At 37.8% G+C, this 24,963-nt stretch overlaps 1 protein-coding gene across 2 annotated transcripts in view; it reads left to right on the top strand.

Annotated features, from left to right (window-relative positions):
- FBXL17 (F-box and leucine rich repeat protein 17) overlaps nucleotides 1-24,963 on the top strand; it is a 135,470-nt gene that overhangs the window by 64,047 nt on the left and 46,460 nt on the right. The window contains exon 7 of one of the 2 annotated variants that reach the window (XM_033164390.1): nucleotides 19,207-19,283. The exons of the other annotated variant lie outside the window; for it this stretch is intronic. Within the exon in view, the coding sequence (XP_033020281.1) occupies nucleotides 19,207-19,283 (77 nt within the window). The remainder of the gene's footprint in view (nucleotides 1-19,206; nucleotides 19,284-24,963) is intronic. 2 annotated transcript variants of the gene reach the window in all.

Raw genomic sequence — 24,963 nt, 5'->3', positions numbered from 1 at the left:
GCTCTCCTAGGAGCAGAATAGTGTTTAATGGAGCTAGCAGACAGACACCGGCTACTCCCTTGTAGGTGAAAAGTTAATGCCATTGTAAAATGTGATTTGGTTATATTTCGACTCCCAACAGAGAAAGCAATATGGCCATCCTAATCCTGTCAGAACTTATTTTATTTTTTAGGGAAAAGTGTGCTTCTATAGATCTGATCTGGATAAAATTGAGTACCAACCCACAGGTCAAGGGTTTCCCCATGCTAGGCATAGACCATGGTTTCCTTTTGAGAAACTGTCTAAGCTGGGTGCTGAGGATACTGCTTTCCAATCATTTCATTTGTACCTTGAAGGCCAGAACATGGTGCTGTGGGATTTCTGTTAGATTCCTCAGCTCAGGCTTCCTCAACCTTGGCCCTCCAGATGTTTTGAGACTACAATTCCCATCAACCCTGACCACTGGTCCTGCTAGCTAGCGATCATGGGAGTTGTAGGCCAAAAACATCTGGAGGGCCGAAGTTGAGGAAGCCAGCCTTAGTAGCTGTTATGGCTTGAGATACTGCATGATTTTATTTTATCCCCAGTGCTTTTAGATATATACACGAAACGAGAAATGTCATTCGTAGAGATGGTATGAGATGGTTTGCCCACACCAGTAAAAGCCTTTTTAGAGGATCTGGTTGTAGACTGGGATGGGTGAATGTCCGTTGATCTCCTGCAGCTCAGAGCATCTCTTAAAAGGTTAGATCATGTGTAATACAACTTTGTTTCAGTTATCCATAATCTGGTAACCTCCCATTTGCTATACACTAATGTGTTTTGCTTGGGACAACCTTTAAAACAATCCAGAAATTTCTCTTTACTTCAGAATAAAGGTAAAAGGCTGCTAATTTGGACTGAACCCATCATGCCAGTGTTTCATCATCTGTACTGGCTTCCAGATCCTTTTAGGGCACCATTCAATGTGCTGCTTTTGACCTTTAAGGCCCTTCTTGACATGAGTGCCTGAGGAGCCACTTCACTCAATTCATTGATATCTTCTTTGGAGGCCTGTCTCTTAAGTGCCACCCCTTCTAGGCTTTTCAGTTCTAGAACCCTGGGTGTGAAATTCCCTCTTAAGAAGGCTTGCCTGGTGCCTATTTTGGTGTCTTCAGCACCAGGAAAAAACTTTTCTGTTTTCCCAGGTCTTTTAACCTGATTTAGCCTTAAACTGTTATTATTTCTGCAACAGTTTTTAGACTATAGTTATACTTTTCTATAAAATAATTGACATTTTAGTTTTTTTGTTTCTTGTTGTGAGCCACCCTGAGAACTTTGCTATAGGGCTGCTTATAAATACTGTAGCTAAAAAATAAATAAACACAAAGTAGGTAAGGTGTGTTTTCCAAATATTGCCCATATTTCCTATTGTCTTTCTGCTCTATACATCTCCCTCCCCTTTCATTCTCCAGTGATGCTTCACTTGGGAGATGAGGGCTCATATTTTTATGTTCCTCTGAAAATCTACAAGTTCCTTCAGGCAGAGTGCTTATTCAGAGCTCTTTCTTGGAAGTTTCGGTTAACTTCATACAAAGCAGCTCACCGAATGTGAGCACTTGGAGCCCCTTTACTGTCAAACGCATAGCTGCCAGAGCACATCCAGATTGTGGACATTATTATTGTGTGCATTTCTTTTCATGTGAAGTAAACTTCCATTTGCTTGAACCAGTGGAAAAAGTAAAGATTCAGTTGTAATTAATTGATCGCAAGAATCAGTTTGTGTTTAAAGAGTTTTAACATGCGAAGGAGATAAAGAGTAAAGTAAAAGGTAAAAGTAAAGGACCCCTGGACAGTTAAGTCCAGTCAAAGGTGACTATGAGGTTGCGCCGCTCATCTCACTTTCAGGCCAAGGGAGCCGGCGCTTGTCCACAGCCAGCTTTCCGAGTCATGTGGCCAGTATTGCAGTGGCAGCACCCTGGCCCCCATCCGATTTCTCTCCCCAAAAGAGGAAATGGAAGACTCAGCTTAGAGACATATTAAAAATATATATATAAAGCCACGAAAGGAGGTATTCTTCCCTCTGCATTCCATACTTTGGCTGTAATACCCCACTCGTGGTTTTCAAGCAAAAAAAAAAAAAAAATAGCCCGTCAAACATGATCAATAATAATTAAAACTCTGATCATGTGCATCTTTTCATTTTAAACTCACTAAACCTGTTGATTTTACCCACTGCTCTCAGCCTAGCCTACCTTACAGGGTTGTAGTGAGAACAAAAGAGGGGAGGAGCTTGAACCACCTTTAGCTCATAGGAGAAAAGGCAGAATATAAATGCAATATAGCATTCACAGACAAAAAGAGGTGGTGAAGAAAACAACAAACACCAACACAAAGCCAGAAAAGCAAGCATGCCTGCCTTACATGTTATGACTGCTGCACTATATCCACCTACCCTATGCTGACAGTTCAACATTTCCCATGATTCTTATTTCAGCACTTTTCACATTCTGCAAACTTAGGGCAGATGATAGATGTTTATTAGGAGAAGCCACTATAGAAGAACTACAGAAATAAACAGGTGGATATGCACAGTCCTCCTTTCTGATTGTGGGGAATCTGAATTACAATATTCTTATTTTGGACAATATGAATGAAACCCTTTCTTAGAATTATTATTTTGGTTAAAGAATTGGAGCTGTAATTTTGAAGTTGCTGTTATGTTGCTTTATGCTTAAATCAATAATCATCAATTGGTTGAGTGCAATATCCAGGTCACACGAGACTCAATGTCTTCCAAATAATGGATAGTATAAGTTCGTTAAACTTCAGTCATATTATAATCAATGGGACATAACTCATGATTAAATTTTCATTTTGGACCTAGGTACCATTAAGGTATTCTGGGTGCAGTTTGTTAAAATAATTAATAATCATGATGATAACTTTTCTAAAATTCTTCTAACTACCTGTTTCTGATTCCCTTTTAATTTTTGTTCTTACTAATAATGTTTTTTATTTATTTTTTAAATGTACTTTTTAACGTTATTTTTCACATCACATTTGCTCTTCTTTTAATATGATTATTAAGAAAGGGGTTAATTTTTCTGTTATATATTAGCATAGATTGGTACAAAGAAAATGTTTGGCTTAAGTAAATACGGACTTTTGAATCCAAGCTTTAGGGAGGTTTTCTCCTCCTTATATTTAGTGATAACAGCATCTCAAGAACAGAGGTAACTCAATTTAGTTGAAAAGCTGCACTCTTTAAATGAGTGGAATTAGCTGGAAATAGTACTACATTAACACACCCTGCCAGCGGCTGAAATCTGCACACAAAACACTTTTTCATGTTTTCCTTGAACTGCTTTGATTGAGCCTAACATTCAGCTTATGCTGAATGAGCTCTGTGTCAACCTTGGCAGGAACTGAAGAATATTGATATCTGTTGTAATGAATAGTGGAAGAGCAAGAGGCTTAAGTGAGCTGGCACAAGTACTGTCTCAGTATGATGAGCTAAACACAAGCATTGTTCGGTGAGCAGCCTCTGTGTCATTTTGGAAATTAAATCTTGGCTGGCTAACATTAGGTCTGTGTACACACATTGAATTTCTTTGTCTGTTTGCTGTGGTATCCATTCATAATTAAACATTTCAAGCAAAGTTCTAAAGAGATCCTTGAATGCCTCCTCCGCCTTTAAATATGCCTCCGAAACAAGCATTTGATGCAAGGATGACATAGCCCCTTTCCCTTTTATTTGGTAACATTCCTCGGTTCACATCAAAAGGCCCAAGAACAAATTCTAATGCTAGATATAGTTACAACTGAAAAGTAGTGATGCAGTTTATGGCTATTTGCAGTTAGCATCAAGGCTGTGAAAAGGATTTTTACAATAGTATTCATGTTTTGTGACACATCTGTCTCCAATGCCTCCTCGGTTTTCAGTGCTGCTTCTGCTTATTTCAGAATAAATCAGAAGTCAATCTGTTGTTTGGACGGAGTGCCCTTGAAAACCGAAGCTTTCCCTTGAAACAAAAAGCAAAACAAAGCGAATTAATGGCGATGGCTAGTGAATCACCGCTGCAAAACCGGACTGAAAATGTTAGTCAAGCCTTCGGTGTGCACTCTGTTTTACACATTTGCTTATTGTGGCTTAACAGTTCCAGAACTTACTTTGTCCTCTTGTTCTGTATGTTGGAAGGGTGTTTTAGGAGAGTTAAGAGCCAGTCAGCAGTCCTTGGGAAGATGACAGGCTTGCTTCACCTCTCCTTCATCCCGAAATAAAAGTTCATTTAAACAAAAGCAGGGTTATCTCTTGCAGGCAAAAGGGTCTAATAAATCCCATGAGGAAACAGTGGCCAGTGAAGGACCACTAGATAAGTAAGGGGTCTGAAGAAATACTGTGGAAGCTACACATATAACAGTGCCGGAAACCCTGTCCAGGAGATTGGACAGAATAACATCTTCACAGGGCCTGTATAATCCCTGTTTTGCATAAATAGGGGTTGTAGCACCCTGAGGTAACCTCTGAATATTGTATGAATGGGTTCTTCAAAGACAAAACACTTTTTTGTGTTTAAATAAACCCAATACCTCGTCGCTCACATTGCTTTGGCTTTATCTTCCTTCAACCCTCTTTATCTTCTCCCCTGTTGGAAGGCAAGTCTGTGGCAGTGTGGATTCTGTGAAAGCACAGTAAATAAGGTTATTTACTCAGATTAATGTATCATCAGCATCTCAGCTGTATTTTTATTTTTCCTAAAAGCTAGAGCCTCCTATTAGGCAAAAGGAAAGTACAGTGGTACCTCGGGTTACATACGCTTCAGGTTACACACTCCGCTAACCTAGAAATAACGCTTTAGGTTAACAACTTTGCTTCAGAATAAGAACAGCAATCGTGCTCTGGCGGTGCAGCGGCTGCGGGAGGTCCCATTAGCTAAAGTGGTGCTTCAGGTTAAGAACAGTTTCAGGTTAAGAATGGACCTTCAGAACGAATTAAGTACGTAACCAGAGGTACCATGTGTAGCTGGTGCTTCTGAGGGACTGGATGTTCCAGTTAGTGCTAGAGAGACAACTAAATAACTGAGGAGTTTTATATTTTCCTTTGGTGCAACTTGAGGTGGTTTTGTGGGTTTGGGGCAGCAAACCAATCTAACCTGATTTATGTAGCACATTCCCATTTTCTTTAAAGACTGTAGCAATCTACTAACAATGTCTGGTAATGGCCTCCCCCCCCCCCCATCTTCTCTTTTTATGCTTAAACATCCAATGTGATGAGGAGTTTTGACAAACTCAAAAGCTGTCTCGCTTCTTTGTGACCATTTACTTAGACCAGGAATATATTAGAAACTTGGTTTTGAGCTTCATTTACTAATAGAGATTGCTATTTAAATAAATTACTATGCTTGAAAATGTATGTTCTGGAACATCTTTCCATTTTTTACAATCCTCAATTGTTGACATGTAACAAAAATGCATTCCATGCAGCTTTGATCCACCTGGGGCACATCTCTTGTGTACTCTGTAGTCTATATAGGAGCATTTGACATATTGGAAAACCACTTATTCACCCCCTGATATCTTACTTTTTATTGCTGGTTAGTTTTATTAACAGTTAAATTGGCTTAGGCTTGTGGGTTCTCTTAGTCCTCTAACAGCCATGGTCGAAACATAAGGCAACCACAGCTATATGTTTCTTTTTCCATAATGTGCATTATTTTATTTTATTTTTAGTTTCTTTGAGATGCATCTTGACCGCTTACCCAGCATCCAAATGATCCTCCAAACTATGTTTTGGAGGGTCACAACTCAGTTTTATGTACATAAGTTTCCCCTGCCTCTGCTTCATGTGGCAGTAATGAATTACTTGCCTGCAGAGGGCAGAAGGGACTGACTCGCTTGGCACATAATCAGCAGTCATCCCTGCCTCCTTCACTCTGAGGCATTTTGTATGAATAAAATTGAGTGTAAGGTGTGGGTATACCTCCTTGTTTAATTAAATCATATTTCTCCGTGCATCAAAATGTTGCAGATTACGGTCCAATTAAACTGGGAAGTATTTAAGTCACAGGTGTATGGGGAAAGTATCTTCTATACTGTTGTTGAAAGATCCTCTGAATGTAGTCTTTGGCTGTATTTGGATGTAATTTGAAACTGTTATGCGAAGGAATCTCAGGCTTATGGGCTGTTCCCTCCTGTCTCCTCCTCTGGTATGGCTATGAAGAGACGGTCAGACGTTTTTCTTTTATTTTCAACTAACCACAGTTATTTGTTATGTCCAGACCTGAACAAATTTTGTTTAGTCTTAACTATTGTTCAGGGAAACAAGCCAACTTCAATATTGACTTATTTCCCAAGACCACTGTTAAGATTAACCACAGTCCCAGGTTCAGACCTAACAACAAACCACAGTTAATTGAAAATCGAAGCAGAAGCTTGCGGTTATATCAGGAAAAGCAAAATGCATGAGCCTGAAGTTTGTGCACATAATGCTAAACCATGATTTTAGCATTATGTCCAAACTAGATGGTTGTGTAGAAGCAGTGGAAGAAAGCCCGTTCTGGAATTATTTGGGGCTTTTGGGTGTGCCAGCTCAGAGGATATGAGAGGCATCCTGAATGTTAAGGCTGCAAGTATGTGTTTTTTAAACCGTGAACTGCTGACAGTTCCATGTATCAGGCACTTTTTTTCATTTACTTAAAGGGGCCTGTTTCTCAGCACCCCCCCTTACCCCAGTTTGCCAATAGAGGCTGACAATCATCATTCCAATGTCAAAATGCCTTTACTCTGGACTCTTAATATCAGATTATTAAGGTGTTAGCTCTCACGTAAAGGAGGCCAGAAACTCTTCTTCTCTTCGGTCAGAATTACAGTTGCAGATAGAAACAAGCCTATTCTGGTGCTGTCATCTGTCAAAGCAATGCATGGACAATTGTATGTCAGGTTCCTGTTAACAACAGCACAATTGCTCTATTTCTGCCTCAGGTAGATTTGCTCAACTGTGACTCGGTGTTTCCTATTCAGTCGACTCTCTAGGAATTTCCAGACGTTGGATTTTTTTTGTAGAAAATTATTATTTGAGAATTTGAGAGGTCAGCTCTAATATTAGCAGCGTTAGCCCAGGGGCAAGGAGATTCTGCACCCGGATCAATTTGCATAGTGAAGTTCTTCTTTCCCTCACTAGGCACCTGGAAAATCTTAGCTGTATTTTCTAAGGATGCAAAGTTGGAGATTTTTTTGATTCAAGGATGCAATTTCATTTGCCATGTTATATTTTTATTTTTAAAAATATGTGAAGCAAGAAAAAAGCACTTACTCTGTGAAATAATTTCTAAATTATATTATTACTTTGGAACTTTTAAAGAGTTCTTTCTAGATATAATTAATGAAATGCCAGATTTCTTTAAAAGACTTGCAGCATTTATATGCTAAGCATATAAACAATCATATAATTAATTTTGTACGTTAAAAACCTTGGGGACTTTTGCAACTTGTTTGTGTACCAGAGTCCTACCCCAGTGGTTTACCTTAGTCTCATAACACTTAATTTGTATAGAAAATAATGACTTAAAGAAAAGCATACTAGGTTGTTAGTTTTGTTTCACAGATTGGCTTTGTGCCTTGTGTGTTTTTGGTGTACCTTGAATTCTAGCAGTTGCCGTTGGACAATATTATACCTTATATTGTTTACTGACCTGTTTTACTCCTGGGTTTAACTGCAATTTTGTGGTATAGATTGACATGAGAAACCTGCAGCACCTTGCTATTTGCAACTCTCATTTTTTACTTATAGTTAATGACTTATTCACCTGGATGCAAATTAATTCTTAGATTAATTTATCCTGAGAAAGAGCACCTTGCATCATTTCTTGAAATTGCCTTCTTGTTCCTGTTTCATATATAAAAAAGTGAGTTATTTCCCCCCAGTTTCTTTTAGATTCAAGTTGGATAGAAATTGTATTTGCTTTTGTGAATTTTTGTTTGTAAACTTTTAAACATTTTTGCTTTCAGTTAACTGCAAACACACACAATCCCTATATAATTATCATGCTCTCTGTACACCAATCCTTTTCTGATTGGGGGTTGGATGAGATCATGAAAAAAATTAATTCTCATTTGGAAAGAGAAACAATCTTTGACTAAAATTTGACATTTTCTTTTTTTGGTAGGACTTTAAAATACAAGTAAAGGTCATACTATACATAAATGTATATTCTGACATTTTGTAGGGGATGAATTGCAGTGGTGTCTCCCAGTGTTTGAATGGATTCCTCCTATTTTCCTGCAGCCCCCAAAATCTGGGATCACCTGGAGAAGATTCACGGCATATGGGTGCTGAGCAGGGTTTTGGGAAGGAAGGAGTCTCATTGCACAAGCAGATGTCCACTCATACATGTCATTCTTTTGACTTTTAATACACTTCACAGAATTTAAAATAAAACTTTTTTTTAAAAAAAGCTAACAATTAAATCTATTTCAGCAAGCTGTATGAAAATTTAAATAAATATAGATGCTCCAAAAAGATGCTTCATTTTGGAAATGGAGATTTCTCTGCCCTAATTAATGAGCCATTCCATGTAGACATAAAAATAAATATTTCAACTAAGTCTTAATATGTAAAATATCTAGGGTTCCCATATTTCAAAAGGTGAAAATCCAGACACAAAAGTTGAGGGGGTTTTTTGTTTTGTTTTTTACAAAATCTTAAAAAAGAGAGACTTTTTAAGGTACTTTTAAGGCAGTTTGCCAAAATCGACATTACCAACATGGGTTGCCATACCTCCGGATTTTTCCAGACATTTCAGTGATTTCCGCCCCGGCACACCTTCTGATAGCCAAATCACAACGATGTCCGGGAAATTCTGGACGTATGGCAACCCTAAAAATATCAGTGTGAGGTTTTGGAAACAAAATCAAACTAGTGAATAGTCTTAAGTGTGTGGAATTGTGTAGGGACAAATGATATGTGTGGATGACTGATTACTGTTTTCTGCAGCAAATCAGTGGAACTAAATACTTTCAGATTTTCCAAAAGAAGATTATGCACTAAACTTAAGGATTGCTGGTACATGTTTGGTAGAGAAATCAACAGATAGTAAATAAATAAATAAAATGTATATATCATTGTACAGTTTGAAAAATGGGGGTTCTACATGACTTTAGTGTTCAGAATTTGCCTTTGTTAAGTGGATTGCAAGCTTATTAATTGTACTAGATTTTTAGTTTTAATTAGAGCAGTTCTTCTGAGACTAAACCTTTTTACCATTGGGCTTTTGGAAACCTGTGAGATAAAAAGAAAGAGTTATTTTGGAACATTATTTACATGATTTTAATTAATGATTATAATCTCGGTGGTCACTTTTTGCAAAAGAGCATTTAATCCTTTAACCAGTTTTCATGATTTGCATTTTTCACAAACACTTGAGCCCTGCAATGTTATCTCTATTCCCCCCCCTTAAAAACAAAACATAATTTTATTTTGTTCCCTCTTCAAACCACATTTCCTACCACAACACCTGTTTTTCATGCAGACTGAGCCGATAGGTAAAGAAGCAAAGTTTGCTTCCCTTTGCCAAGATAGAACATAGCTCCTGGCAAGGTTATGTTTGAAAACAGTTTTTCATGCAGGGATCGTATACAAGCAGCATTGCTGTTGCCAAGATCCTCTGACTAATGAAGGGCTGGAACGATAGTGTATTCTTCTTCTTTGCTTGCGGCATGAACATGTAGCATTTCTTCTGAGGAAAGGCATTCTGGTGTTTCAAACAAAGCAGGAAGTTTAACCTTCTCGGAGGAAGGTCAGTGTTTTTACTGATAGTGGGGTGGGGAGAGCAACTTTATAAACAACATAAAAGATAAATTTTCTGCTTTGCAATAAGAGACACAAACAATGAATTTTCAGGATTTTTTTTTTCAGTGAAGATCAGCAGGAAAGTGAGTATGTTTATCAACTTCTTTACCTCTCAGCACCACATTTTGCTTAAAGAGATCTGTATTAACGACTTCAAGAACCTCCTGCTGTCTGCACACTGGCGATTTGAATTGTGAAGTACAAAGACATGATAACCCTTTAAATATCATTTTTTGTGGTCAGTGCACCTGAGAGCATTTGCAATTCATTCTTTTCAAAATTATAATGTGAGGCATTTCACATTGGGAAGTACATACTTAACTGTGGTTTGTAATATGCCAGGCATTCGCAAAGATTGGGGTTATGTTGAGAATAAATGGCCTGTTGGGAATTGTGCAAATATTTTAGTAAACAATAAAATGGAGGCAGTCTAGTTTACAGACTGAAGGCTGGACTGGATGAACTTTGAAGTCCCTTCCAACTCCATGTTTCTATGAAGCAGTTGCAGACAGCAATGATGGAAAGCAGTAGAGACATTTTGCAATAAGAAGAGAAATGTTTTTGAATTGTAACTATAGCACCGATGAGGAAACTTTTATTCTTTTTGGGATAACCCAGCAACTAACTTGCTGTGATACCAACTGAATGGTCATTGTAGTAGATTTTCTGTCCCGGGGTCCTGACTACAGCTGCTACATCTTCCCAGATATCAAAATGATGGTTCATGTGGGCTTTGAAGGCAGCATTGCTCTCAGTCCTCAGCTCAAAGTATATTGCTGCCCACAGAACAGCTTACTGTGACCCCTCTACATTTTCTAATTAACCCTTGCTTTTAGACCTGTCTGCAAGGTATCCGGTTAGTATGTTTCTATGTGTCTTATTCTAGAGATATTCACAGGCAGATTGGGGCACCAAAGGACCTGAACACAACAGCAATTTTATAAGGCAACTGTTTACTTCCTAATTATTTGCAAATACAATCTTTTAAATGCAATGGTATAAAATGAGAACACATTCTCAATCCCAATATTCCAAAGATATACAAAGGAGATTGACACTGTGGTGCTTATACACAACATGAGAAAATGCTGTGTAATGCAGAAAAGCCATTCCTAAATGTCTGCATCCCTATTTTGCTTTGTTAATTGGCTTTATGCTCTAGGGGGCATTAACGCTGAAGTGAACAATATATATGTAGCACATTGCATTCCTTGAGCCAAGTCAATTAATCTCTCTCTACTTTTCAAAATAGTTTCTCTTTAGCAGTTGTTGTGCAAATTAGGCTCATTGTAATAAACAAGGAGGCATTTGATAATTCACAAACCCCAGTGCAATAATCTGTAAGAACTCAGTGCTTGTACACACAAAATAGCGGTAGATGCCACATGGCTACATTGGCCATTTAGTCTTGGAGTGTCTGTAATTATACATTTAAATTTTGCAGGCAGATTTTTATAATAAGATTTTGTGCCCCTAATTAGGCTCTTGCTGCTTGATATGTATAGAATTGTGGATTATTTTTAATTACATTAATTTAAGTAATTAACCCACTTTTTTATAAGCAAAGAAACGAGATGGCAGCTCTTGCTGAGAAATGACTGATATGTCTTAATAGCAAACTTCTCAGTATTGAGGTCCAGCATCCTGATTTGATCAGTGGCTACAATTTGTGATTATATTCTCTGGCTCCACAGTCAGAGGCTGTTTCTTGAAACCACAGTAGGGCAGAGTGCTCTTGTGCTGGACTCCTGTATAATAATAATAATAATAATAATAATAATAATAATAATAATAATAATAATAATAATAATAATTTTATTTATACCCCGCCCTTCCCAGCCAGAGAACCGGGCTCAGGGCGGCTAACATCAATTAAAATCACAACAAAAAACATAAAAACGGTCAATTTAAAATAACAGATTAAAATACAAATTTAAAATTCAATTAAAACTGCAGGTCTTCCCACAGGCATCTGGTTGCCTGCTATGAAAACAGGATGCTCGACTAGATGGGTTGTCGGTCTGATCTAGCAGACTCTTCTAATGTTCCCTTATGGATCCGTTAGCAGTCATGGGTGGCACTAATCTGGATCAGTATTGCAGCAGCATGGGCCACCTCCCCCCATGCAGTGATCCTAATACCGGTATGCACACCTGTTGTTGTTGTTGTTGTTGTTGTTGTTGTTGTTGTTTAGTCGTTTAGTTATATCCGACTCTTCGTGACCCCATGGAGCAGAGTATGCCAGGCACTCCTGTCTTCCACTGCCTCCCGCAGTTTGGTCAAACTCAGGTTGGTAGCTTCCAACCTCTGTCCAACCATCTTATCCTCTGTCGTCCCCTTCCCCTTGCGCCCTCAATCTTTTCCAACATCAGGGTCTTTTCCAGGGAGTCTTCTCTTCTTATGAGGTGGCCAAAGTATTGGAGCCTCAACTTCAGGATCTGTCCCTCCAGTGAGCACTCAGGGCTGATTTCCTTAAGAATGGATATGTTTGATCTTCTTGCAGTCCATGGGACTCTCAAGAGTTTCCTCCAGCACCATAATTCAAAAGCATCAATTCTTTGGCAATTAGCCTTCTTTATGGTCCAGCTCTCACTTCCATACATCACTGCTGGGAAAACCATAGCTTTAACTATACAGACCCTAGTAATGAACAAGCAAGCATCAGAAGGCCTATTATTTGATTAGTCACAATTAGTTTGATCCTTGCTACAGATTATAAATTCTTGTTTTAACTTTAGTATGTGAGTGGTTATGCTCCAGTTGGGCTTACGCCTTGCTGTTCATTTAAAAAAAAAAAAAGGCTAACATTGATTGTGAATGTTTGTACGGAGATACAGCTGTTTAAAGAAAATAAATTGCCATTGAGGATCATATTCAAAAACTTGAAATGGCTCTTTACATCGGTTGTAAATGCAGACTACTACTTCTTCTTCTTCTGGCAAACCTTCATGTTTGCATTTGAAGCCAATCAACATTGTAAAGATTTAAGAGAGCATAATACCCCACATAATTTCTGTACAACAATGAACTTGTTTCTGTGTATGGTTGTATGACATCTGAACAGCATGTATACATTGCTGCAAATCAATTTACTAAGAAAAATATCTACCTTCTGCAATATTGGCACAGAGCTTCAAAAAACTAATATTGTAAAAGAAACCCATTCGTACTTATATTCCTTGAAATTTACACTAGAGAGAGAGAAGCTGTCTCTGCTGTGATAAACTATTGACTACATGTGCTCACTGTTACTCCCCAAGGAATACTTAAATTATAACCATTGTGTCTTGTTATTGGTAACACCTTGGTCTTTTCTTTAATTGCACTTCTGGGTAGGCCAGTCACTGGTCCTTCTGTCTTAATTATTCTTGGAATGTTTTCTCTCAGTCTACCAAGTATCTAAGTAATCTTTACTTCACTTTATTCCTAAACCTTTCCCCCATGTACTCTTTGAAAATTGCTGAGGGTCTGTGAGGCCCAGATAATAATTGTTCGGCTTGTTGCAACAAGTGCAATTTGATGTTGGGTATTGTATTTTTATTGCTTCTTTTATTTATATTTTATTTTATTGTATAAACACTTGGAGTATTATGGAATTTCATAAGAAATAAAAGCAAGAAAGATGCAATTGAATTCAATATGACTGTTTTATGCAATGAATGCACATGGAACAAAAAAATAGGATTTATTGAGGGGTGTGTGTGTGTGTGTGTGTGTGTAGGATTGGTTGCAAAAGATAAGTCGTAGGTTTAAGGTGTGGGGAAATGATCTCAGAAATCCCTTAAAACTTGCTAGTATTTTCCCTCCTCTTGTCCAGCGTTTTCCCTCCCAAATGAAATCTCAGTTTTTGTTTCTTTTGCTCCTCAAACCTCAACATATAGGTGGTACTTCAGGCATGTCCAAATGCTGTGCCTGTGAACCTTTGTAGGGTAAGACTGCCTGCTGAGTTCCTCAAAGAAAAGTCTTAAGTCTGACTAAGGTGGAGGGTGATAGATAAAGTTGCATCCTTCGACTGGTGGTGGCAGGCAGAAGGATGGGTAGCCTGGTCTGTGGGGTTGTGCCTCTTTACCTTACTGGACTGGCTTCACTGAACATATATCCAACTTTATAACAAAGTTGGTAATCACCGTGCAGCTTTCTGTAATCTATTGTACATACATTCAGTTACTTTACAGAGAAATAACTATAATTGCAGGACTATTGTGAACCTGGCAAAGTTTTGCGTCTACAAATGCGATGTAAATATAGCTTTTTCAAGGCTGTTTTAGAGGTCTGATAAAGTGTGATATATGAAGTGCATGGTTGGGACAGTTTAGGTAAAATTACAAATTAGTAAAACAATCCCAATTTTAAGAAAGAAAAGAGTAACAATGTCTAAATTTAACCTCATTTGCTAAATTCTGCTAACCCCTACTGATTTAGGACTAGAAATTGTTTAGAATGATTTATTTATTTATTATTCTACATACATACATACATACATGCATACATACCCCGCCCATCTGACTGGGTTTCCCCAGCCACTCTGGACAGCTCCCAACAGAATATTAAAAACTCAATAAAACACCAGACATTAAAAACTTCCCTAAAAAGTCAGAAAGTTGTTTATTTCCTTGACATCTGTATGGGAGGGCATTACACAGGGAGGGTGCCACTACTGAGAAGGCCCTTTGCCTGGTTCCCTGTAACCTCACTTCTCGCAGTGAGGGAACTGCCAGAAGACCCTCGGAGCTGGACCTCAGTATCTGGGCTGAATGATGGGTGTGGAGATGCTCCTTCAGGTATACTGGGCCAAGTCCGTTTAGGGCTTTAAAGGTCAGCACCAACACTTTGAATTGTACTCAGAAATGTACTGGGAGCCAATGTAGGTTTTTCAGGACCAGTGTTATATGGTGTCAGCGGCCTCTGATTTGAAATTAAGTTTGTTTAATGGTAGTAAAGGATTGGTAATATTGACATTCCAAAGCACCATACCAGAATATGTATAAAAATAAAAGGAAATGCACAAAATACCGTGGTACCTCGGTTTATGAACTTAATCCGTTCCGTAAGTCTGTTCTTAAACCGAAACTGTTCTTAAACTGAGGCGCGCCTTCCCTAATGAGGCCTCCCACTGCTGGTGCCCTTCCACCATTCGTCTTCTTAGACTGAAGTAAAGTTCGCAAACCTAGACACTACTTCTGGTTTTGCAGAGTTCGTAAACCGAATATTCCGTAAACAGGGCTGTTCTTAAACCGAGGTACCACTGTAATAAACATAGGCATCAGGATATCCGCATGTCACCTTAGTGTAAAACAAAAACTGTGCCACCAGAAAACAAGCTAGAGCCTATTTTTCTTGTTTTCCCAACCTGGGCTCGTGGTTTGTCTCCAAGCAAACTGCAAGCGGCAACCCAGTTTTGTTCTACTGCAGCAGGATTGGGGGAGGAGTGCTGTGAGAACCTTTGAGCATCATCCACCTGCCTTCTGCTCGTTCACATAAAACCATAGTTTGTTTTCAACGTTAGTTTAATGTGGTTTGCGAACCAGGCCAATAAATTACATTTCTTCAGTAATAGATTTAGAATATTCCCTTTATGTTCGCATGTAAGAACCCAATTCTGTGCTCAGCACTGCATTGACAACAGTATGCTAAGAACCTGGACACTGGCCCACAAATGGTTATATTTGTGCATTTAACCCCTTAATTTCAGACAGCCAAACCCTAGAAATCCCAGGCACACTGGGGTTCAGACCCATCATGTGGCCCAATTAGACATTTGTCCTTTGTGAAAACTGCTTAGGTGGCTTAAAGCTATTGAGAAGCCTCCTAGTTAGTGGCTGTGAGCCCAGAATTGTGGAGAAAGTGGGCATTTACCTGGGAGCTACAAAAATTACTTGTGATTAGTCATAAACTGTGCCTTGAAGGTATGCAGCTCTTGGGCTGTTTAGCAATCTTGCTTCTGGGCTTCCTGAGGGAATAACCCAGGCCCAAGGCGGCAACTTTTTACATTTCATCTCATATATTATTCAGCCAACAAAAGTAAATATATCCAAGCCATGTCTTTATTTTGTGGCTCATGAGGAGAATTGAACATTTTTATAACACTATGGTGGCTTATGTTGCAGATACTCGTTCCCCCCTCCCAATCCCATTATTTTTTTCTGATCAAAGTTTTGTAGAATTTTGTAATAATTTCCGTCAAAAGCCCTCAAGGCCTTTTTGACAGTAGTGGGGCAAATAGAATAGGTGTTTTGTATCTTTATGACACCTCCAACTGTAGCTGATAAACAGCTCAACTTACCTGCACCCTTCTGGCTGTCTTTGTATTTATTAGTTGTATATGAATCAAAGTAGTAAGCTGATTTTTAAAATATGCTCCTTTGTCTACATTTTATAACTGCGTTTCACAGAAATTCTACATACATATCTAATTAAATAATTTATTTCAGCTGCCTTACATCTTTCAGTGAAGATTGACACTTGCTCATATGTTTTTCACATTTTCTTTCTTCATATAAGAAGCAATATTGGTTTCTATTTAAACATTTATTTGCTAGTAGTGAATGTGTGCACTCAAAGTATTTACTGCGAGTGTATCTCTTTCCTGCAATCCTGGCTTATGCATCTTGCCTGCTTTCTATTAACTCCTGGCCAGGAGAGTCATTTTTTATTTTTTATTTTTTATTTTTGCATCTAGATGAGAAGACAGAAGCATTTCCACACTTGCTGAATTCTCTCTGGTGCCTATTCAAGGCTAAGTCCTTTGCCAGTGCAAATTACTTATAATACAACAGTTGAGAGAGAGAGAAAATCAAAATTTATCCAACCAAGGATAGTACTTTGTTACTTTTTATCAAGCTCAAACAGACAGCTTTAATCCCTGGAATTATAGTCTACTATGAGAAGTCTACCTATTCTGCAGTCTTTTGAGGATAGAAAAATAAGAGATAAAGGGGCCAAAACGGTAAAGATCCTTAATGCTGATCTAACTAGCTTATTCTGGCAGCTATGTGCCTGGATTTATTTATTTTAATTTTCCTTTTCAGATTGCTTACAGAAACTTTCACCATCTATGGCAGGGGAAAGTGTGTTTCATAAATAATGAAGAATCTTGCGGGACTATAAAAGCTACAAACTTATATTAAGCTACAAACTTTTCTGCTTCATCCTTTACAGTACAGAAGCTCCTATCTTGTTCACCGTGGACTCATAGGAAGGTGACAGCTGTAATCTTACTAGTGGGCTGCCAACTTTCAGAGATGTTGGGTTTCTATTTAGAATGGGTACATTTTAGGGCCTTTACCTGGGACACCCCAAATAAAGCTTACAACCTCAGTAAAAATGAGAGATGGGTGAATTTCCGAAAGTTCTCTTTCGATTAACAGTTAATAGAGTGAAGTTTGTATGAGGGGACATTTTACTAGCTCATCTTTGTAGTTAGATGTTGTTCGCAGTAAATTTTCATGCTTCCTTGTTTGCATTTTAAATGAGTTTTTTTTTCTGTTTAGAAAAAATATTTACCTTGTTCAAATGTAACGTTGAGGTGGCGTGTGCATTCTGATACTCATTCCAAATCTCATCAGGCTGTGACTCTGACAGTGTCATTTCCTTTCATACCAAGGTGATCGAAATGCAGTTCTTTAAAGTGAAATGTCCTAAACCAGTGTCTGGCAGCTCCTATTAACTGAAGTGCATCACAAACAGTAACAAGGTCTCTGAGGACCACTTTTCTTACAAGCTGCGTAGTCATATTTCCTCATTAGCTCGTTTCAATTGTCACTAATGCCATGTCCCAGGCTTTTGCAAAGTTGACCAAAAAAAAACCAACCCCATAAAAACTATATGCATGTAGAACAGACAATTATTTTCTGTAATTCAAGATCCTTTTGAATCCATCTGATAGCTTGTAGCTTGCACAGTTTAATTAGTTAACATTCACCCAGATTCAAGACTGAATATAAGGAAGAAGCATTTTAGGAAAAATGCACAAATTGTAATGCACAATAGACAGCATAAACCTTTGATTTTAAAATATTTATTTTAGCATTTAAATTATTATGCTCTGCATAAAAAAACAGGAAACCATGAATATAATTGAATTACTAAATTGTTCAAATGCACCCAAAGTGGAAGTGGTGTTCTTAAATGTTTACCACTACATTTTGGCAGGAGAAGAACGAGTGTGTGTGATGTTCTTTCTATACTTATTCCTCTGCTACATAGTGACATTCTATGCTTTGCATTTGAGGCACGTTGCTGTCCCATGCAATGTTAATAGTTAGCTTGTAAGTATGCACCGTACTATATTTCTGTGACTAGATAACTGTGCTGATCAGGGTGAAAGGCAGTGTTGTGCAGAACTTGAAATAGGGTTCTTGTTCTTACATTTAATGTTACAAATTTTAGTAATTCTATGTGTGTATGTTTTGATATGAGGACATCATTTGGTTTATAGCTTTGGGAGCAATATTTCCTCTTCTTCTATATGTGCCAGTTGGGTTGTAAAAAAGTTCAAACCGCTCTCACTTGTGTGGTTTTCAAGATAGAAGCATGGAAACTTTGTGGAGAGCTTGCAAGAGGTGCAATACGTGATTGTTACGTGTTGCAACTCTTGAATTATAAGCTGAGCACCTTGTTAATAAATTCATAATGTTTCTTCTGAAACAAGCAAACATTGGCATTTCTAAAATGTATAACATAAAGGAAATGGTTCACACAATGGAATTTTGATTGTATTTACTCCTATGTTTTTGTTTATATAAGTTTCAAGAAGAGGATACGAAATGTAAAAATAATAAACACAATTCTATAATTCTCTTACAAACTAACAAACACTTTGGAACTGAAATCTCCATTCTAATTAATGCATGTTTCTGTAGCTAAACATTTGTGCTCAAGTAGGGGGTGATATTTCATGCTTGGATGTTTGCTGACGTCTGTAATAATCACTTTGGACATACAGCAATGAATCAAGGTACCTAATTTATAATTATTGTGAGTAGTATCTGAAGTTCCATTAAAACTGTAAACTACATTATAATAGTATCTCAAAGTTAGATGAAGGTTAAAATACTTTATGATTATTGTTTTTAATCTAACTCTGTTACAAATATTGTGCTACTATTCAACATTTTGTTATCAGTCTGAAATATTTGTGTAATATTTCAAAATTAAGAACACAAGACTGAATGATGCAACTCCTTTATGTTGTCAAAATTTCTATTTTCCATCTTGTTGAAATGACCAGAATCACTTGGATTGAAAAGTAAGGCTGTAATGTATTCTGATATAGCCTGATATATACACACACTAAATTAAAAGTTTGGTTTCTCAATTAATAATTTACATTCTAAATATCTAGTAGCCATTGATCTCTCATTAAGCACTCATTAATTGAGATCTCTTATTTATTCCAGATGTGTAGAAGTCATTGCTAAAGAAGGACAGAACTTGAAAGAACTTTATTTGGTGTCCTGTAAGATCACAGACTATGGTATGTAATATTCATTTTTAAAACACGTTTATGCCATCAAGAAGAGTTAATTGTAGTTGATATTTTTAGATTTCTCCATTCTGAAAAGTTGGAAGATATGTTCATCATAAATATGTAGCTTCAAAACTTCTTTGTAAGCAATTGCAACATAATCTATTGGTCATAGTCATTGCCCACTATGGTAAGATGTATTGCCTTTCTATTAAAATGATAGTTGCAAATTTAGATATAATTAGTATCTTAATGATAATAACACATGCACATTTTATGCAAATTGGTATCCTCTTCTCTCTCTCTCTCTCTCTCTCTCTCTCTCTCTCTCTCTCTCTCTCTCTTTAAGTTGCCACTGTATTTGTTGTGAGTTTTCAAATTTACAGGCAACCGGTGGTTTTAAACTACAAGTCTATTTTTGCTTTCCATCTTCTAAGCACTTCCATATCTAGTTGCAGTGGCTTCCAGAGATTGAACAATAACAATAACTGGCTTTTCAATAGAGCATTGTGCTAAATCATAGCTAAGCTTTCTTAACTTGGATTTGGTGTAATGTCTCAGTTAATTCATTGTTAAACTAAACACACCTTTGACATGGTGTGGGGCTGTTATCCAATCATGTTATGTGTATATGTGTGTTTAATTTGAATATGACTCAGATAAGTAACTCTTAGGGAGAAAAATGGGAAATGCTTTTGGATCACAGAATCAACTAAGTTTAAGTTCAGTTGGATTGACTTGCACACTTTCCAGCTAAACTCTCATTTTGTGACAGGTTGTCAAGAAGTCAAGCCGTATCTTTATTCAGATATACAGTATGCATGTTAAAAACCTTAATATAAATGTTGACTTCCAGGAATAATACTGTTGACCATCCTGCAAAAAACTGAAAATAATATAACTTTTATTTGTAAGTCTTAGGATGTCTAGTATGACAGATAAAGAGTAGTCACCTTAGTCACCCTGTAAATCACATAAATCATCTTTTAAAAAAGAAAGTTATATTAAAACTTTGTTGACAATGTTCTTAACAATCACTCATGCAAAAAGAACATTTTCTACCATCTGCCAGCACTATATGTAATTCATAACTATCAGAAATCAATTTTCTTTAAATAACTTCTAAGAATACTCCTGATGTCATGAAAATTCCAGGCAATTTTCTTTGAGAGTTGGTTTGGAATGCCACTGTGCATCTCAAAGCCCCATATAGTGAGGTAAATTACAGCAATAGCATATTTCTCAACTATAAGAATTGCAGATCTTTTGTCTCGTGGTACATTATTGAGGATTTTCAATTTGAGAAAGATAGTTAAGCTGAACTTTTAATTTTTTTGATAATGTAAAATGATGCACTGCCCCCATTATCAGCACCTTCTTCGCCCACTAAGTACACAGGGAAATAGCAGGTTGGAGTAAAGTGGGGCTTGTCACTATGCCCCAAACTAGAGCACCGTATGCTCTTACCTATATTTTACATTCCATTGTAGAAGTCTCGTATATTGTGCTTCACTTTGTGCCTCCCTGTTTAAAGGCATCTATTGCCTTCATTTAAATTTCTCTAAAGTGATTTTTTTGCTCTCCTCTGAGGGTTTATTTTGCTTCCTGGATAGCAAACTGTGGGAAACGACATATTTGAAAATGCAACATTAAATGCTAACTTAACATTTCATCCTCTTAAAACTAAAGTGTTGTTCCCCAGGCTCCTAGAATCTATAACAACTCTTTTATATATAAAAAATCAAAGTATATTTTTACTACAAAAACCAAGCAATTGCTTCATCTTGGGGGGGGGGGGATCAGTGACCTCTATTTACTTTATTGTATTTAATTATTAGGTTTGTATCCAACTATTGAAGTATTCAATATAGAATACTTCAAATCCATGCAAAGGTACAATATCATATGTTGGTGTGTGGGGTCCATGTGGGGTTGTTTGTGCTGGTCCCTGGCACTTGACGTAATCACAGGCAAGTATCCAGATTTCTCCCTGCAGGAGGAGGGGTAGAAAGAGTTGAAGATGAATTCCAGAGCTGGTTGATAGTGAAGATACCAACTCACAAAAGCAACTCCTTCTGGCTTGCCTATCCACTTGCTCTGTAGTCAGAGACCACAGATAAAGCACAACCTGTAAATAAAACTTCTGTTTCAGTGTATCTGAAGAAGTGTGCATGCACACGAAAGCTCATACCAAGAACAAACTCAGTTGGTCTCTAAGGTGCTACTGGAAAAAAAAAATTCTATTTTGTTTCTGTAAATAAAAGTTCAGGTACTTGGCAGAAGCCTCCTGGATCACATTAAAACGTGTTCCCTAATTCCTGAGGGACGTCATACACCAATTGTCAAACTGGATTCCCCAACATCACCTTTAGGAACTGACCCCTAAGGAAAGATGGGGAACAGTGCTCCCCAGAGCCACCCCTGGCCAAACAGTCCAGAAGAATATGGTGGTCAACAGACTGGAAGCTGCTGAGAGGTCCAGCAAAACCAACAGGGACTTACTCCCCCTGTCTAGTTTGCTTGGAGATTTCTTTAAAGCCAGGTAACTTGTTTGCCTCAACTGGACAGGATGTTTAGGAGCAATTATGTCAAACTTCCTGGTCATTTCCCCATCCTAGAGACTGATAAGCATAGCTGTCAACTTTTCCCTTTTTTAAGGGAAATTCCCTTATTCCAAATAGGATTCCTTGCAAGAAAAGGGAAAAGTTGACAGCTATGCTGATAAGTGCTTTGACAGAATCATCAAGTGACAAAATAGGAAACTTCACCAAGGCACCCAGAAAACTGTTTGGATCCATCTTACTTCTTTTTAATAGGTCCTATCTCCTGTGGAAGTTAGGAGTTCCTGTAATTCTCAACTCAACAAATAGTAAAGCTATGAAGCATCTGCCTGGAAGTGGAAATCACTCAGTACCATCAGTTTGGGAGATTCCATGCCCAAGACTACCCAGCTAGCTCAGTTAGGGTGACTGTTGGGCAGCACGGTCCCCATTCTGTTGGCAGCTGTCCTCACGAACAAAAAACTCAGTACTGGTAGATAGCTGAAGAGGGTACCTCGTCTGAGGAATGGAATTACAGTAGGTCTGAACAACACTACTCATCTTAGATAGCACTGAATGGAGAAACCTCACAGATATACTGATTTTGTTAAAATAGTACTAGGAACAGCCACCTCTTTGCTAACCCCCTTCCTGCACCCCTTCCCCCACATCTCTTCCCTTTATACCTGACCCAAAAAACCCTCACTTTACTATAAAATAAAAAGTAAACTTGATTTTACAGTATACAAATGTTGAAAATCCATTCACTAACTGATCATCATGTCAGCTTTTCAATTAAAAATACTTTTCCAAATGAGAAGTGCAAATTGCCTCTTTGTACAGGTATATTACGACTTGTGGCAGCAAGTATAAGCACAAGTGCATTTGTATTTCTATTTTTCTGCCTATTGCCACTTATGAATCTAGTAGGCTCAGTTATTGTGATCCAGAAACCTTTCCTTTCAGGACTAAGAGCATCAGTGAATTGCCATTTCATCTTGCTGAACTGAAGCTACAGAACTCAACTTAGTGCCTAAAAAAAAAAAATCAAAAAAAAAAATTCCAAAGTAATTTAAATGTATGTATTCTAGTTCTTCCATAAGTCAAGTGGAATGATTCTAGTTTTTGAAATGTCAGGGATCTTTTTGACCTAACTAAGCTAATGGCATACTTTATTTGCAATTCTCTTTCATCCAGTGCCCTATTCTTGCTTATTTATTAACTGTACATACTGAAATACATTGCATCTAATTACAAAATGCCAAGAGCTCATAAGAAATGCTTCCATAAATATGTAACCACTTGGGCCTTAGTACACAAAAAAGAGAATATTTCAAGCAGAAGATATGTGGCCAATTTCTATAATAAAGAAAATAGGTCCTAAGATTCAGCAGTGTCTTTGAGAAAATAAAGTGGCCTGAAAACTGTAAAATTATAAGAGCACAGATTTCTTTTGAAAAGATAAATATTTGTAAGACTAAACATTTCTAAAATGCTCTGTGCCTTACCCAATTAACCTAGATAGTCTTTTCAATTTGACTATATGTGGTTTGTCAAAGAGTAAATGGTGTAATGATCTCAGGCAGGCAGGCAAACTCTGATAAGAATTAATGAGACTCTGGCAGTTTTATTGCACGTTTATTTACAATTTACACCCAGAGCGCAGTTCCGAACCTGCTGCTCTTAGCTACGAGTTGGTCACTGAGTCTCCGTCCCTTTTGCAGCACGAAGGGTGCCGAAGTCCATCCCTTCCTCTCTTGTACTTCCATTGCATTTTAACCCTTTCAGCTCTTCTGGTTCAGGGAGAAGGTGGATGAACTCCCCCCCCCCATCAAACAAAGATCCCTCTAACTGCTGCCTACCTCCTGGTTGCATAGCAACCCCCTCAGTGTCATCTATCTCCTTCCTACCTGTGAGCTTTCCAAGTCTGCTGCTCTAGCTGAGTCTGGGAACTCTTGATGAAGGGGGGCTGAACTAACCCACTCATGCTCTGTCTGCGGCTGCAATCCCTTGCCTCCAGATTCAGACTCTTCCCAGGCATTCAATTCAGCCATGTCCCTGACAAATGGTAAGTTAGGTGTAATGTAGGGTTGTCGTATTTCAAAAAGTGAAAATCCAGACACAAAAGGTGTTACACATGGACGAATCCTGACTATGTCCGGGAAATTCCGGATGTATGGCAATCTTAGTGTAATGACAAAAGTGTAGGACTTGTACCAGAAATCAAATGCCTCTCAGTCATGAAAACACTAACCATGTGCTGTAGGGTTTTGGGGAGAAAATGAGATCCCCCAGATGTGAAATTTTGAAGCTGGGGCGGGGTGGGGGGGACAATTTTCTCTCTCTTATCTCGCCGGCAGATTTTTCATGATTTTCCATGAAATTTTAAATTAAAACAATTTACATACTGCTTAACTATAAATAAAACCTCCAAGCAGTTGACAGAAGAAGATAAAACATGCAAGTATTGATAAGAATTAAGAACAAGTTTTTAAGATCATAAAGATTTTAGCTGCAACTGTGTGGTAGACATCTGGAGCATTACGTTTCTACATACTGGTGTTGGCATGTAAGGCCATCATTTAGAATTGTTTCTAAAGATATTGATGAGACATGATAAACATCTTAAATCTGTTAATCCTCTAGGATTAGCTGCAACCAAGTTTGTTTTAGCAAAAAGTGTGTCCTCATGAGTGAAACAACCTTAGACTTTGAAAGGCAGACACTTCTGTGATGTTGAAAAGATCATAATTGTTTGTATCCTTTGCACTAGTGCAGTGTTTCCCAAACTTGAGTCTCCAGCTGTTTTTCAACTACAACTCCCTTCATTGCTAGCTAGCAGGACCAGTGTTCAGGAATGATCGGAATTGTAGTCCAAAAACAGCTGGAGACCCAAGTTTGGGAAACACTGCACTAGATCATCAGTTTGAACTTCTTTGGAATAATGGAATTAAGATAAATGTGAAAGCAATAAACTTAAACTTGTTTGTTTACTTGGTCCAGTTATTTCACACACTGCTTTTTGTGCGCACATTTTTTTTTACTGGCACTCAAATGGGCTACTTGTCTGAGCACAGTAACATGTGAACTAATTTTAATTGCAGTGGCAGAAACTTCTGCGATCTGTTAGATATATCTTGAGACTTCGC

This window comes from Lacerta agilis, chromosome 11 (genome assembly GCF_009819535.1).
Source record: "Lacerta agilis isolate rLacAgi1 chromosome 11, rLacAgi1.pri, whole genome shotgun sequence".
Taxonomy (NCBI): Eukaryota; Metazoa; Chordata; class Lepidosauria; order Squamata; family Lacertidae; genus Lacerta; species Lacerta agilis.
Note: the sequence above shows the minus strand (reverse complement) of the source record. Positions and strands in the feature narration are given on the sequence as shown.